At 43.5% G+C, this 17,623-nt stretch overlaps 1 protein-coding gene across 1 annotated transcript in view; it reads right to left on the bottom strand.

Annotated features, from left to right (window-relative positions):
* Positions 1-681: 681 nt before the first annotated feature.
* Positions 682-17,623, bottom strand: part of LOC310873516 (plasminogen-like) — a 65,280-nt gene continuing 48,338 nt past the window's right edge. Inside the window, exons 6-16 of the mRNA XM_083785939.1 lie at positions 12,320-12,577; positions 11,735-12,016; positions 10,907-10,948; positions 10,088-10,348; positions 9,643-9,900; positions 8,838-9,035; positions 6,627-6,819; positions 6,276-6,424; positions 4,563-4,700; positions 4,078-4,211; positions 682-1,041 (exon numbers count right to left, since the gene is read on the bottom strand). Of these exons, the coding sequence (XP_083642065.1) occupies positions 808-1,041; positions 4,078-4,211; positions 4,563-4,700; positions 6,276-6,424; positions 6,627-6,819; positions 8,838-9,035; positions 9,643-9,900; positions 10,088-10,348; positions 10,907-10,948; positions 11,735-12,016; positions 12,320-12,577 (2,147 nt within the window). The 3' untranslated portion in view covers positions 682-807. The remainder of the gene's footprint in view (positions 1,042-4,077; positions 4,212-4,562; positions 4,701-6,275; positions 6,425-6,626; positions 6,820-8,837; positions 9,036-9,642; positions 9,901-10,087; positions 10,349-10,906; positions 10,949-11,734; positions 12,017-12,319; positions 12,578-17,623) is intronic.

Below are 17,623 nucleotides of genomic sequence, written 5' to 3'. Positions count from 1 at the left end.
GGACAACTTCAAGGTATATAGTCCTAAAGGGTAGTGTGATATTCTTTGGTTAAAAAAAAAAAAAAAAGGTTAAAAGGTTAAAGCATTATATTGTGACAGTAATCATTGCTATAGGGCAGTGGTTTTCAACCCTTTTCATAGCAAGGTCCATTATTTATTTGGCATTTGAGCCACGGAACCACCATTTTATGAGATTTAGCCTCAATATTTTGTCATCATAAGATTTTGTCCACCATTCCATGCTGTGTTGATGTGGTACCGTAGGAGATAACAGGCAAATAACACTTCTTCTACATTCTCTAATTGTAAATTAAGTAATGCAGATGTTTAACAATATTTTAACTCTTGAGCGTGTATCCAAATGAACCCATACGGGTCCATGTGGTTTCATTTTACACTCTCAAGAGTTAAAGATCTATAGCCTAAGGGTCCATTTGGTTACCAACTCTCCATCATTTAGCTGGGGACCACCTGGAACCCCCTCAAGGACCACCGGTGGTCCCCGGACCACTGGTTGAGAACCACTGCTCTCCAGCTCTTTAATAAACAGAAAATACATTTTCAGGTAAGTATATATTATTATATAATTATTATACATTTTTCATCAAACTTTATTTTTTTTAACAAAAAAAAATCATTTTTTTGCAAGTAGAAATTAATGCGCGTGTTAGAGGGTTAATAAACAGAAAATACATTTTCAGGTAAGTGACACATTTTCAGCCAATCAGGTCAGGATAGAGAGAGAGAGGAAATGAGATATCTGGCTGGAAAGACCTTGGCAACTAGTTAGAGAAAATTAGCGAAATATCAGCCAAATCTTGAATTATCACCATAGTCATATTCATCCTCCACAGGGGCACTCTGTGTCCTGCATGGTGCTCCTTGGTGATATATGCAGCTAGAAATCCATTGAACATATCGGTGGACGTTGGCGTAGATGCCTGGTGTGGCAGCACCGCATGTGGCGTTTCCCCCGCTCACCAAGCCTGCCATGTAGTAAACCCCATCTTCCTTACACATCAGGGGTCCGCCCGAATCCCCCTAAGAGACCGGATGTAAGAACAGAACCATTATGAACAGTGATAGTGACAGTGATGAACAGATAGACAATAGGGGGTGCTAGAGCTGCCCTTTTGGCAATTTTGCTCTTAAAACCATGGACCATGGTGACATTGATCAAATCTTGATAAAAAAACGCTTCTACTATATTATTTAGGTCCCCCACAATCTAAAGCTATGTTTCTATGTCAGTGGTTCTTCGATAAAATAAAAAAGCAGATCTACAAGCTTGTAGATCTGCTATTTTTCAATAGCTAAAGCACCTAAATGGGTTCCCGCCCCAAAATGCGCTGCACAAGGTGCTCTTTTTTTTCACTTGAGCACCTGCCCCTCTAAATGTGTGTATTGTCCGGAACGTGAGATTTGTTCGTTTTGTGTTTGTTGCTCACGTTGGTTGTATTATTTATTTTGATACTGAATACATTGTTATCTTCCTATAGACGTCAATACCAGTGGAGGAGCTAAACCAATTATGTTCTGTGTTTGAAACCACTCATTTGCAGGTAAATGTTGCACTACGTTCTGTATTAAGTCAGATATGTTTACAAGTTCATATTGTATAGACGAATCCACAGAGGGTTTCCTGGGTGCGGCCATTACTGAGGTGTACCATTAAGCACAGCAGCACTGATTAGCTACACCTGGCCTATGCCAGCACCTGCTCCATGGATTACCCCTCAGTAATGGCCGCGCCCAGGGCACCCCTCTGTGGATTCGTCTATTGTGGACCGCCGACACCATTTTAGAATGATCGCGCCTTAACGTGGTGCCGACTGTATTTTCTGTGTACCACCAGAGGGTGCTGTTATGCAGATTTATTAATTAATTTTGGCTACCGTCATGTATTTCTGTCTTTTCTATTTCATTTCAATATAAAAAGGATATTGTAGGTTAAAAGCAAGTTAAAAACAGATTGTATTTAAATTCATTGTAAAACATTAATGTCAAGACCCAGTTAAAACCACTATACGATCACATGTTAAAGAATACCATTGTAAAAAGACATCTGAATGCATTTAATGTAAAATGTAAAGTATTTAAGATGTTTGTACTAGACAGTCTGACTAGCTCTCTGCTGTGACGTCAATACCAGTGGAGGAGCTAAACCAATTATGTTCTGTGTTTGAAACCACTCATTTGCAGAGCTACACCAGTAAAGAACATCAACATCCAACCCAGTGCCTCTGTGTGTGTATTTCATGACGGGACGGGTACACAACCGTTACACTGGAACCGCAGAATTATCGATTCATTGATTAACAATGAACTATTAACATCCCTAGTACGGACAGAGTGGGGAAATCACCTACTCCCTTAAATGGCCTATTTAAGGGAGAAGTGGTTATTTCCTCTCCCTTGGGCCTGCTGAAAGGTGGATTTTCAGGCCTGTTTTAAAAGATGTACGTTTTTTTTTATAATTTTTATCCCACGATTTTGTAACCCATTTTTCACCCCTGTGTTAATCATCTAATGTGATCCTGGGCTCTACACACCCTCCACCAACCTAGTCCCCATATATGGGGGACAAGGGGAGAGCAACGGACTTGAACTCATGCTTCCTTCATGCCTGGGTGTCCAAGTTGCTCCTTTACACCTGACAGGGGGCAGTGACGGATTAACCCCTCTCAAGGCCCCTACTGATTCAGCCAATTAATTAATTAATTAACATGCATGCCTAGTTCCATTGTTAATCCGGCTCTGACAGGGGGGAGTTTCCCTGGTTGGACGTAGCAAGTGGAAGGAACACGTTATTCCAACCAGTTCCTTTCCCCTCCATCAGGTGCCCTGGCTGGCCAGGGGGAGGCAGTTTAGAGACCAGGATTACTGCATGTTTTTTGTGAGGGTACCTACCCTAGGGGACACGGGGAGAACATCCAAACTCCACACAGAATCGAACCCAAGACCTTCTAGCTTTGAGGCGACAGCACTACCAACTGTGCCACCTGTGCCCTCTGCATTTTTTGTATTGATGGAGTTTCTGAAGTAGTGTGTTCAATGATTAGGAAAACATTTTATTTTTTCTAAAAGTCTATTTTTTTCATAAAACTTCTGGTCTGTTCAATCAAAGTCACTTCTTTAGCTGTGTATGTGTATGGACGTGTGTGTGTGTGTGTGTGTGTGTGTGTGTGTGTGTGTGTGTGTGTGTGTGCGTGCGTGCGTGCGTGCGTGCGTGCGTGCGTGCGTGTGTGCATGCGTGTGTGTGTTCTTTTGGGCACATTGCGGAGGCACAGCGGAGGCGGGAGCGCCACATTTCTATAATAGCCTACTCCCATAAACATAGATGATCCAATCATTATATAAATGTATTATTAATACAGTTTATAGATCATAGATCATGCTGAGCTATGTGTTGAAGTTTGAAGTAGGCCTATAGGCTATTTGAAGAAAGTCCCCACTCGGATCCCCACACACAGTGACAGCGCTCCATACGCACAGACGACACAGACCAAATATTCTGTAGGCCTACACTGCAGTGTTTTTTTGTTTCCTTAAAGGACCACTTCACCACTTTTCAACCTATCTTCATAATTATAATAGGTCCTCACTAATAATCATGATAAAATGGCATGATCTTTTTCTACTCAGTCTGTGTCTCATAGGAGGGCTGTGGGCAATTTAGAAACCGTCTTCCAGTGACATCATCATTAGCAGATTTATTTGAAAAGATCATTTTCATTATCGTGAGAACGATGGCTTCCATTTTCGCATTGCAACTTTTCAGGACTAGAAAGGTTTCTGAACTGCCCACAGCCCTCCTATGAGACACAGACAGAGTAGACAAACATTGCGCCATTTTTTCATGATTATTATTGAGGACCTATTATATGAAGATAGGTTGAAAAGTGGTGAAGTGGTCCTTTAATGGATCATTGCCAGTGCTATAGTGGCCGCTAGCACGCCAGTGCCAGACGGTTTTGAAAAATAACCAAAAATGGCCGACAGGATTCATTTTAAGTTGCAGTATAACATCCTGGTGTGAAGGTGACCTAATACACTCACGCACCCACGCACACTTACACTACAGGAGCCAACTTTTCCCAACTTGTCTCCTGCACAGATCATGGTGTCGTCCATGTAGCCATGGAACTCCTGACAACGCTCCTCAGACATCACGGAAAGCTGGCCATGTGACATGTTGTGTGGGTGGTCAGCTGAGGAAGAAGAACACACACACACAGACAGCTCAGCTAAAAATCCTTCTAGGACATCTAATTTCCGCTTTTCGTCCCATGTATTGTTATATGGAGCATATAGGGCCAGGGCATAGCAGTGGCGGCAATGTTATGGTGCCACTCACAAATAGGCCATTTAATAAATAAATGTATGTATATATATATATATATATATATATATATATATATATATATATAATAAAGAACTCCAGAGACAAACTGCATCATATACCTGCTACATTATACGATACATATAACATAGGCAATTATACCTTATATAGACTAGTGCAGCTTTTATTTAAGGTGTGATTAGTGGTTGGATACGTATACCATCTTTAGTTTCGCCCCATCCAGCGACCACACACTCCTTTCCATCGGGGAAGAGCTTGTTTGGCAGACAGGCATATTTAACATAGCTGGTTTCCTTGGCACAGAATGGGTCATCGGTGACTTCCAGCTGGAGTAATGCTGAGACACAGGAAACAGAATAGAACAGTAAATAATAATACAGCGGTGGCTCAGGGGTAGAGTGACTGGATCGTAAACGCAAGGTTTCCAGTTCGAACCCGGGGGTCAGGGGATCTTAGTATAATCTGATCGACAGAAGGAATTGACTTTAAATGTCGTGAGACATGGCTAAAGCATTTCCGGGGGTCCCCAGCCCAAAAGGTTGAGAACCCCTGATCTAGATAACATCACCTGTACCACTTGTTATCTAGACACCAGTAAGACGCCCTGAGGGCGAGACGGCGAGAAGCGACCTCGCTCTAAAGGGCGAGGTCTGCATTTTCGGGCCTGTTAAGAATTCTAGTTTTCGCCAGCTGCCGGGCACGGCTGCACTAATAACTTTGGGGCGGGACCGTCTAGTTTAAATGGACAGGTATTCAGTCAAAAGGGAGACATTGAAGAGGAAGGATGGGTGGGGAAGGATCAACCGTTGTACCCGTGTCAGAGAACCCGTTGTACCCGTGTCAGAGAACCCGTTGTACCCGTGTCAGAGAACCCGTTGTACCCGTGTCAGAGAACCCGTTGTACCCGTGTCAGAGAACCCGTTGTACCCGTGTCAGAGAACCCGTTGTACCCGTTTCAGAGAACCCGGTGTACCCGTGTCAGAGAACCCGTTGTACCTGTGTCAGAGAACTCGTTGAATATGGAGTGTTGTTGTGTTGTCAGAACAGGCCAGCCGACTCGACATCGGGCACTTGATGCCTTGAGAATAGCCGATCTATAAGCGTGACGCGTTGTGAGCTTGTAGATCGGCTATTTTCAGCATGCAACCAAATGTAAAATGACTTATACGGGGGGCTCCATTTTCGTCACCGCTAAACCCCTTATCCCTAAACTTCTTTGCCTTTTTCTACTATTATGAAAAACATTTTTGAATAGTTCAACTAGTCAATCTACATTGACATTGACAAGCTTGTAGACTGGCCATTTTAACTATTCAAAAATGTTTTGCAAAATAGTAAAAAAAGGCAACGAAGTTTAGGGATAAGGTTTAGTGCCGACGGAAATGGAGGCCTGGGTCTCTTATCCACTAGTCCCTTCCTAACATTTTAGTCTAGTTTTTATTTGTTGACGAAATTGTCAGTAGGTACTTAGTCTGTTTTAGTCATCATAGCTTAGTTTTCATTTAGTTTCCAATAGTTTTTGTCAGTGGAAAAAGGTAGTCGACGAACATTTTTCGTCTTAGTTTTAGTCGACGAAATCAACACTGGTACACACGTACTGTACAGACAGACGTACAGACAGACAGACGTACAGACAGACGTACAGATAGACAGACAGACGTACAGATATAACGGTGCCGTGTCATTAGTAAGAAGGTTCATTGTTCTGAAATTACTATCCCTATCTCTAACCCTAACCTAAACCTAACCGCAAGCACGGGAGCAAACCTAAACCTAACCGCAAGCACGGGAGCAGTGCATGTTCGGACTAACGAGACTTCGGATCTATGGGCAGTTTCCGATATAACACCAGATTAAGGTAAGAAATCAGCTCGTCTGGAAAATAAGACGTACAGTAAAGTAATGGCCTCACCAATGTCATTAGTAGCAACGCCAATCTTGCCTATTATCCTGTAACCCTTATAAACAAAGTCTCTCTTCACGGAGATGACCTGGTCTGACTCTTCTTCGCTCCCGATGTCCACTCCCCCCACGACCACCTGCATGTCCTTGGCGTCGTTACTGGAGAAACAAGCAAGTCAGTAATTAAGACCACCTGTGCATGTTAGCACATGTTAGCATTTAGAGCAGCTCATGTTAGCACATGTTAGCATTCAGAGCAGCTCATGTTAGCACATGTTAGCATTCAGAGCAGCTCATGTTAGCACATGTTAGCATTTAGAACAGCTCATGTTAGCACATGTTAGCATTTAGAGCAGCTTACATGCAGTGAGCAGCAGTGAGGACCCAACAGGACGCGATGAGGACGCCTCCACAGGCGTGTCCGAACGCCTTAGATGAGCCTTTGGCTCTGTGCTGCAGGGACACCTGCCACGGATGGTCTCCAGGACGGGACAGGGTGCCTCCGCTGATCCTGAGTTTATAGTCGGTCGGGTCTGTGCGCCTGCCGCACTGGCCTGGGTCAAATGGAGACAACTAGAGCATGAGAGCCAGGGAGAGAAGTGTGTGTGTGTGTGTGTGTGTGTGTGTGTGTGTGTGTGTGTGTGTGTGTTTGTGTGTGTGTGTGTGTGTGTGTGTGTGTGTGTGTGGTACATGAACATGCATTTGATCAATTAAACTTACCGTAATATCAAAAAACAACAACAGCCATTAAGTCATCAATAATGTTTTTAGAACATAGTAAATTCTAAGTAATTGTAACTTGGCGGGGATTCATCGTTTGGCAAAGTTCCGTTCACTATTTAAAGGTAGGCTATATTCAGTGATTTCACTTAATTCAAATATCACTTATTTATTTGTTTTGTTGTGATAATCCTCTCTACTATAGAGTGTGCTGACCATATAAGGAGTTCCTCCCTGTCCCCAGTTAACCCCTGGGGGTCAAAAAACCTTAGGTTTCGTTTTTGGCTCTCTATCCTGATTGGATGAAAGGCTTTGCCTCCTAGCCAAAAACGAAACCTAAGGTTTTTTGAGTGAAATCACTGAATATACCTTTAATATGCAGGATTTACACACTGCTTTAGCTCGTATTCATTGCCATTTTAAACTGTATTTTCTGTACGTTTGAAACAGCTATGGTTTGTGTTGTGTGTATAAACACTGCATAATAATACCCCACTTCCAAACGAATGGTGTTTGTAGCCTACTTGGAATTTGTGTTATATGAACATCGTTTATTAATTAATGGCTTTTTAAGCGTAACCGATAGTTCATTGAGGCGTGGAAGGCAGAAGGTTATTATATGTGTGTATGTATGTATGTATGCAGTTCTTATTCCAGGCGTTATGGGATATTAATTAATTGTATTGTTAATTGTGTTGAATCATGTGTTGATGTGTTATTACTGTGTATTTTTGTTCATGGATTATTGTATCTTTGGCTCTGCTCTGGGGAGTGGTTGATATCAGAGCTGTGTCTCAGTGCACAGATAATCAGATAATGTCTCGGTACACAGATTATCCGATATCACATGAGCAGAGCCACACCGCCATACTAACATGCAGTAGCTTTGCAATAAATGGTTTATGGTCAACCTGAGCTGAAGTGTGTCAATGAACTTTGATGATCATATCTATAGAAAAGTGTCTCTTACCAAGCAAATATATCAGGCCATTGTGTTGTGTTGGATCATGTCCAGCAGTCAAGGAAAACATTGCTAGGCTTGTTTCATTTCTAAAGTAGCGTTCCTTGTCGAGTGGCAACAAGGATCTGTGCCTGTGATCTGGCAATCCATGACGCCTACTTTTAAATTAGTAGTATATATATATTTATTTTATATATTTTTTATCCCACGATTTTATAACCCATTTTTCACCCCTGTGTCAATCATCTAATGTGATCCTGGGCTCTATACACCCTCCACCAACCTAGTCCCCATATATGGGGGACAAGGGGAGAGCAACGGACTTGAACTCATGCTTCCTTCAGCCTGAGTGTCCAAGTTGATCCTTTACACCTGACAGGGGGGAGTTTCCCTGGTTGGACGTAGCGCGTGGAAGGAACACGTTATTCCAACCAGTTCCATTCCCCTCCATCAGGCGCCCCGGCTGGCCAGGTGGAGGCAGTTTAGTGACCAGGATTACTGCATATTTTTTGTGAGGGTATATCTACCCTAGGGGACACGGGGAGAACATGCAAACTCCACACAGAAAGGCCCATTCGCCAACCCCGCCTTCGAGTATGGGCACTGATGACGCGGAGGAGGAAACACGCCGCCAGCACCCACAGCGTCACGAGCGGGAATCGAACGCAGGACCTTCTAGCTGTGAGGCGACAGCACTACCAACTGTGCCACCGTGCCCCCTTAAATTAGTAGTATTATAAAGCATCTGCGTTTGAAAACCCAACACCCCACTGTTTATTCCGGTTGGGAGAACTCGGAACTTTACCCCATAGCTCCACCCCCCAGCTATATTGATGACACAACGCCGTGTGTATGTATCAACACTGGTACTGCCGACGAACGTACACTTACCTTCACATGTCAGAGTTAAAGGTGTCCATTTCCCAGCCTCACAGCTCACATAGGCACGTCCTCCGTTCATAGTATATCCCACCATGCACACGTACAGCACCGTCTCTCTGGGTGCGTACCTGGTCTTCATCGGGGTGATCATGATTCTGTTCGAACGGTAGACCTCTGGAGGTTCACAGTGCGTTGGAAGCTTCGGAGCTGTGGAGAGATGTGTATTGTGTATTTTTATTGTGTATTATTTGAACGTCTCATTACTAAATCACCGCTACCTCGCGGTTACGCCTCTGATGACTTTTAACCCATTCCGGACGGGAAACACCCTTTTTGGTGTTTTAAGCATGATAAATAGCAGATCAAGCTCATAGCAGCCGCACTATGAGCTTGTAGATCTGCTATTTTTGAAGAATCTTGAAAATGTAGTGCAAATCTTTGAATATATATTCTTTCACAAATCTTTGCTTTTTTTGGGGGGGGGGGTCCCTGGGACAACATATTTTCACATGGGGTCAGCGGCTAATTACATTATATTTGTGGGGGTCCTTGACATGAAAATGTTTGAGAACGACTGACATAGAAACATGTCAGGATTTAGAAGAATTTGTAGAATCGTCCTCAGATCTAAATGGGTTAAAAAGACAGTAGCCATTTTAGCTTTAGTCGATTAGACTTCCGGTTAATTTTGCAGTGAATTTTGGGGTCTTATAAAATACAGGCTATCTATCTGGCACATTTTCATGACGGGTATTGCAGCTGTTGTTTGTTGTCTGTAAAAACTATAAGATGTTTTACTTTAGAATTCACTTACGCTGAACATCTAGAGAGTGTGCTGATGATCTCGGGGATCCATGTGTGTTTTTCACCAGACAGATGTACCGTCCAGAGTCTCCAGGAGACACATTGTTCATCACCAGCTGAGGACCAGTGGAGATGGATCTGCGATCTTTGTACCAGGTGTAGGTGTCTACTGGTGGCTTGGCTTCACTGCTGCAGGTCAGAGTCACTGTGCTGCCCTCAACAACACCTCCTGGTGGACTCACTGATACTGAGGGAATTTCTGGAGGGTCTGTGGAGGAATAAACATTGATGCACTCAAATAGCACTGTTATTATGATATGGACAACACTTTAACTGTATATGTTTATGTTCATGCATAACCAATCCCACCCCAATACACGCACGCACGCACACACGGGGGTACATCAATATAATTAGATAATTAATATAAATATATATATAAATCAAAAACTCACAGTGCACTTCAACAGTGACTGAAGGTGAATTGACTCCAGCGATGTCGTTCCAAGCCTCACAGTGGTATGTTCCACTGTGACTGGGCTGGACGTTAGAGATCCTCATTGTGTTCTTCTGTGCCACTTCAGTGTTGTCTTTGAAAAGGATGTAGCTCTGGATTGGTGGATGTGACCCACTGGCGCTGCAGGTCAGAGTGATTGAGCTTCCTTTGACAACATCTCCTGGTGGATCTATGGCCAAAAGGACATTCTTGGGAACATCTGTTGGAGAAAGATGTATATCTGTTTACGTGCTTCCTTGGTCCGGACCAACCACTGAGATCTTTGAGAAACTAGAAATATATAATTCACCTGCAACACTGTCTACTCACTCGGCAGTAAACAAACCAACAAACAGTATAAATGTGTACAGGCTATCTGAACATTCATAAAGTGACAATGTAATGATTCTAAAGACCAAATTGTCAAACTTTACCTAAGAAAGAGGCAAACATTGTGAAAATAGGCGATCTACAAACTCACAATGCCTCGCACTGCTTGCAGGTGGGGGGTTGAACTATTGTAGATTGTGAGGCTGGGGGGTGTATACTATTGTAGATTGTCAGGTTGGGGGGGGGTTGAACTATAATTATTATTACTCATCATCAGACATCACATGAGCCAATCGAATCATCACAAATGTCATTCACTTTTCTGCCCTCACTTTTATCCTCAATATTGCTCAGCCAATCAAATCATCGCTATGGGATGATCAGTCAATCATCAACCAATGTTTGTGTTCACACAAAACTTGTATTCTCTAGTGTAGTGGTAGTTTACCTTGTGTAGTAGACAGCGTAGTGGTAGGTGTTGTAGTTGTTACTGTAAAAAAGGAAAACAACAGTCAGGCCTACAGCGCTACCGCAAAAGAAAAGAGTCCGAGTCGGACTTGTGCGGCCCTCGTGTTCGAGGGGGTTCAGGGGGGTTGTTGTTTTTTGAACAATGAACATCAACAGTGAGTGGAGGTGAATGGACTGTAGCGATGTTGTTCTGAGCCTCACAGTGTTGTCTTTAGATGTAGCTCTGGATTGGTGGATGTGACCCACTGGCGCTGCAGGTCAAAGTGACTGAGCTTCCTTTGACAACATCTTGTGGATTTACTGATAGCATTACATTCTTGGGACCATCTGTTGGAGAAAGATGTATGTCTCTTTAACAGTCCTCTTTATCACTATCATGTGTTGTTCACCTGCTTCCTAGGGAGGCAGTCAGACGTGCTGGTGACAGCACAGCCTGCAGGCCCAGCCAGCGTGCTTTCTGGTCTAGAGGGGCGGGTAGCCTGGCCCAGTCAGCGTGCTTTCTGGTCTAGAGGGGCGGGTAGCCTGGCCCAGTCAGCGTGCTTTCTGGTCTAGAGGGGCGGGTAGCCTGGCCCAGTCAGCATGCTTTCTGGTCTAGAGGGGCGGGTAGCCTGGCCCGGCCAGCATGCTTTCTGGTCTAGAGGGGCGGGTAGCCTGGCCCAGCCAGCGTGCTTTCTGGTCTAGAGGGGCGGGTAGCCAGGCCCAGCCAAAATACAGAGTATCTATCTGGCTGCACATTTTCATGACAGCTATTGCAGCTGTTGTTTGTGGTCTGTAAAAACTATAAGATGTTTTACTTTAGTTCACTTACGCTGAACTTTTAGAGAGTGTTTTGATGACCTCTGGGATCCATGTGTGTTTTTCACCAGACAGAAGTACCGTCCAGTGTGGGAGGACTGCAGAGAGGTCAGAAGCAGAACCTGCTCTGAGCCTACCTGGACCAGGGAGATGGAACCAGCAGGTCCAGTCCTCTTGTACCAGGTGTAGGTGTGTACTGGTGGGTTAGCGTCACTGCTGCAGCTCAACGTCACACTGCTGCCTTCTGCCAGACTGTCTGATGGACTGACCTCCACCGACACATTCACTGGTTCATCTGTAGATTCACATCAAAAAGACAACATTACATTTAATCATAAACGAGATGGTATTTCAAATGATACAGTATACTCCCGTTAGGCGTGCGTGATGGATTAAATTGCAAACATTTTTGTTCTTTAACTTACACACATAAGAGGACACACATGCGCACACGCACACACACGCGCACACACGCACACACACACACACACACACACACACACACACACACACACACACACACACACACACACACACACACACACACACACACACACGCCATCAATATAATTAGATTTGAATTAAATGAATAACTCACATTGAACATCAACAGTGAGTGGAGGTGAATGGACTGTAGCGATGTTGTTCTGAGCCTCACAGTGGTATGTTCCACTGTGACTGGGCTGGACGTTAGAGATGCTCATTGTGTTCTTCTGTGCCACGACCGTGTTGTCTTTGAAAAGGATGTAGCTCTGGATTGGTGGATGTGACCCACTGGCGCTGCAGGTCAAAGTGACTGAGCTTCCTTTGACAACATCTTGTGGATTTACTGATATCATTACATTCTTGGGACCATCTGTTGGAGAAAGATGTATGTCTCTTTAACACTAGGAAGTCTGAGCAGCCGTTCTGACCGAATTTGAGATTTCAATGTTTATTTTCTCAGCCCATGGAGTCCAGAGAAAGTTCCCCTTGCATGACTTTGTCTAAATATTCGATTGAAATCATCTCTGTTTTTTTCCCCATTTGAAACGTTTTGTAAATATGATTTTAGGCATATATCTCTTACTCAGTCTGACTATATCGGCCCATTCGACCGCTCTCCCCCTTTATCCCTCCACCCCCGCACCACTCGTTCACACCTCTGGAGCTGGAGACGTCATTGTTGCCTACACGCACTCACTTTTATTTTTTATTTTCTTCCCTCTCTTATGAATACATTATTATACACCCAATGAAAATGTACACTTCACGGATTATATATTTGGAATTAGGACAATCGGTAGAAAATTGGCCGAGAATAGCACAATAGCACATTAATTGTTGCCTAAATGTATACGCACTTTTCTGAAAATGGTTAATCTGCAAGCTGCCCCATTTCCTTTTCAACTTGATATGTTTCATAGAGAGGGCATACACAAGCCAGAATTCCGTGGTTTACATGAGCAAAAAATAAGCGAGTTATGTAAAGAGGGGTGGAGGGAAAAAGGCGATTATTTGGCACAATCAATCAAATATATATGAATTACATCGCGTAGCCTATAATGTTTCCCCCTCTATATAATAGAGGGGGACAATATATAACTCTAATGTCGTATTTCGTCATGTATGTGAACTATATGCTGCTTGTAATACTGTTGGTCAAAGTAACTAGTAGTTGGACAGGCTAAATATAATAGTAGGCTATAAGCCCGTTTTCAGCTAAATGCGGAAATGTCCAGGCTAAAAAACTTATCGAACGGGAGTCGTGTTAATATTTATTTACTCGTCATTGTCATGTTCACTCCAAATCAGCAAGTATTATGTAATAAATCAATTAATTTCGTGGCTTTTTGTTCTCTTTTCTCCAGGCTCATATACCCGCATCGAGATGAGCTAGCTCTGCGACAGCCGTGCTGTTTTCAATTAAATTACTTGCAGTATAATATTAATAAATACTACATCCTATATATATTGTTTGTCTGTCTAATCATTCAAATGTTTTTCTGCATGCATATTGCATAGTTTATGTAAGCCTGAATTAAAGTCTGATTACGGAGGCTTTTTCCCCGTCTCACAAACAACGAAGCCTATAAATATTGTCTGAGAAGTTGAGAATTGGTGTCATGCACATATATATGCACCACACATTCCTGCTGTTGTCACCACGCGGTAAATAATGAATACTTTGTGTTAATTCAACCATGTTTATTTTTTCTTATTGTTCACAATATCAGAAAGCATGAAAGAAAGCAAATATAAAGCGGAATAAAATCAGGGAAAACACAAATCCTACGCATTAGTTTCTGTTGCTATACTTAGAGACACTTGACACATGTCATTGTAAATGTTCCCGTACATGTACCACATGCCCGTTTGCCACATTTGTGGCAGCTGGAAAGCGTCTTGTTTCCACATCTGTCAAGCTGACACTGCCTTCGCTTCTTGGGCGTGTCTGGTGTCTGTGGGCCATCCTGTCTCCTCTTGGCAGCTCTGGGTGTTGTTTGCTGGTTCTGTGGCGTTGTAGGCAGCGGCTGCAGTGCGCTGCGCTGCTGGCGCCGAGGGGTGCGTGGTGGCATGACTGAGTCCTTTTCACCCATGTGTTCCTCACGGAGCTGTAGTGCCAAGTCCTGTAGGAACTCTCTCCTGGTGAGCTGCGGTTTGTTCAAGCACTGTTTGTACAACACATAGGCATTGATGGCAGCCAGGTCCAGAATGTTGTAAAAGACAGCCATTGGCCAACGCCTGGTGCCAAGTCTGACGCTGTAGTTTCGTGCCATCTGATCCAAAATGTCCACTCCCCATTTCGTGTCATTATAGTCCGTTACAGACTCTGGTTTCGCTTTGGGGTCTTTACCAATCACGATCGAACGGTGCATGGTGCTTAGAATGCAAACGTTTTTGTTGGCTTTGCTCTGGTAAATCGTCAGTGTGGCACCATCACTTTTCATCAGTTGTGTGTGGAACAGCTGTTCTTTTCCACGTGCGGATGGAGGCAACTCTCGCCTCTGTCTGTTCACAGTTCCAAGCATCGTTGTGTTGTTTGCTAGGAGAGACTGCCCCAACTTCATCGAAGTGAAAAAGTTATCCATTGTGATGTTTCGGCCTCTGTCGAGGAATGGTGCCACAAGCCTCTGGACCACGTCTTGAGACAGCGGCACGCCATCACTATATATACAAATGACAGGGAGAAGGTGTAATGGTTATTACAACGCAAAAATATATACATAATAGGCTTTGATGTAAAGACATTTTAAATGATTATTGATTATTAGAAAAGGAAAATAAATCACCTGCTGCGGTACTGGCCCTTTCCAAGGTATGGAAATCCATTCAGGAAGTATTTGCTGTCCAGGTCGGCAGCAATCCAGAACTTAATTCCAAACTTGTCTGGTTTATTGGCCATGTATTGCGTAAATCCACATCTTGCCTTGGATGGGAAGAGTTGCTCATCGACCGTGATGTTTCCTCCAGGCACATAGCAAGATATGCAGTTATCTGTGAACTGATTCCAAATGTCCGTTATTGCAGCAAACTTGTCTGTTTCTTTGCGTGCTTCTCTGGTGTCCTTGTCGTCAAATCGCAGGTATCGCATTATGGATTTGAAACGGTCACGAGACATTGTTTCTCTCACCGTCTCATTCAGGTTTTACAGAGGCCACTTCGAATTGCAGCCATCCGTAGGTTTCGTTTATAGATTACATACATACATTACACTTGTTTACAACAGGGTCCACATTGGAGAGGGCGTGGTGACAACAGCATGCAAGACGTGGTCCAGAGGCTTGTGGCACCATTCCTCGACAGAGGCCGAAACATCACAATGGATAACTTTTTCACTTCGATGAAGTTGGGGCAGTCTCTCCTAGCAAACAACACAACGATGCTTGGAACTGTGAACAGACAGAGGCGAGAGTTGCCTCCATCCGCACGTGGAAAAGAACAGCTGTTCCACACACAACTGATGAAAAGTGATGGTGCCACACTGACGATTTACCAGAGCAAAGCCAACAAAAACGTTTGCATTCTAAGCACCATGCACCGTTCGATCGTGATTGGTAAAGACCCCAAAGCGAAACCAGAGTCTGTAACGGACTATAATGACACGAAATGGGGAGTGGACATTTTGGATCAGATGGCACGAAACTACAGCGTCAGACTTGGCACCAGGCGTTGGCCAATGGCTGTCTTTTACAACATTCTGGACCTGGCTGCCATCAATGCCTATGTGTTGTACAAACAGTGCTTGAACAAACCGCAGCTCACCAGGAGAGAGTTCCTACAGGACTTGGCACTACAGCTCCGTGAGGAACACATGGGTGAAAAGGACTCAGTCATGCCACCACGCACCCCTCGGCGCCAGCAGCGCAGCGCACTGCAGCCGCTGCCTACAACGCCACAGAACCAGCAAACAACACCCAGAGCTGCCAAGAGGAGACAGGATGGCCCACAGACACCAGACACGCCCAAGAAGCGAAGGCAGTGTCAGCTTGACAGATGTGGAAACAAGACGCTTTCCAGCTGCCACAAATGTGGCAAACGGGCATGTGGTACATGTACGGGAACATTTACAATGACATGTGTCAAGTGTCTCTAAGTATAGCAACAGAAACTAATGCGTAGGATTTGTGTTTTCCCTGATTTTATTCCGCTTTATATTTGCTTTCTTTCATGCTTTCTGATATTGTGAACAATAAGAAAAAATAAACATGGTTGAATTAACACAAAGTATTCATTATTTACCGCGTGGTGACAACAGCAGGAATGTGTGGTGCATATATATGTGCATGACACCAATTCTCAACTTCTCAGACAATATTTATAGGCTTCGTTGTTTGTGAGACGGGGAAAAAGCCTCCGTAATCAGACTTTAATTCAGGCTTACATAAACTATGCAATATGCATGCAGAAAAACATTTGAATGATTAGACAGACAAACAATATATAGGATGTAGTATTTATTAATATTATACTGCAAGTAATTTAATTGAAAACAGCACGGCTGTCGCAGAGCTAGCTCATCTCGATGCGGGTATATGAGCCTGGAGAAAAGAGAACAAAAAGCCACGAAATTAATTGATTTATTACATAATACTTGCTGATTTGGAGTGAACATGACAATGACGAGTAAATAAATATTAACACGACTCCCGTTCGATAAGTTTTTTAGCCTGGACATTTCCGCATTTAGCTGAAAACGGGCTTATAGCCTACTATTATATTTAGCCTGTCCAACTACTAGTTACTTTGACCAACAGTATTACAAGCAGCATATAGTTCACATACATGACGAAATACGACATTAGAGTTATATATTGTCCCCCTCTATTATATAGAGGGGGAAACATTATAGGCTACGCGATGTAATTCATATATATTTGATTGATTGTGCCAAATAATCGCCTTTTTCCCTCCACCCCTCTTTACATAACTCGCTTATTTTTTGCTCATGTAAACCACGGAATTCTGGCTTGTGTATGCCCTCTCTACGAAACATATCAAGTTGAAAAGGAAATGGGGCAGCTTGCAGATTAACCATTTTCAGAAAAGTGCGTATACATTTAGGCAACAATTAATGTGCTATTGTGCTATTCTCGGCCAATTTTCTACCGATTGTCCTAATTCCAAATATATAATCCGTGAAGTGTACATTTTCATTGGGTGTATAATAATGTATTCATAAGAGAGGGAAGAAAATAAAAAATAAAAGTGAGTGCGTGTAGGCAACAATGACGTCTCCAGCTCCAGAGGTGTGAACGAGTGGTGCGGGGGTGGGGGGGATAAAGGGGGAGAGCGGTCGAATGGGCCGATATAGTCAGACTGAGTAGGAGTGATTTTTTTTCAGCCTTGCTAGTGTTAACAGTCCTCTTTATCACTATCATGTGTTGTTCACCTGCTTCCTAGGGAGGCAGTCAGACGTGCT

This window comes from Protomyctophum parallelum (assembly GCF_964188405.1).
Source record: "Protomyctophum parallelum genome assembly, chromosome: 1".
NCBI lineage: Eukaryota > Metazoa > Chordata > Actinopteri > Myctophiformes > Myctophidae > Protomyctophum > Protomyctophum parallelum.
Note: the sequence above shows the minus strand (reverse complement) of the source record. Positions and strands in the feature narration are given on the sequence as shown.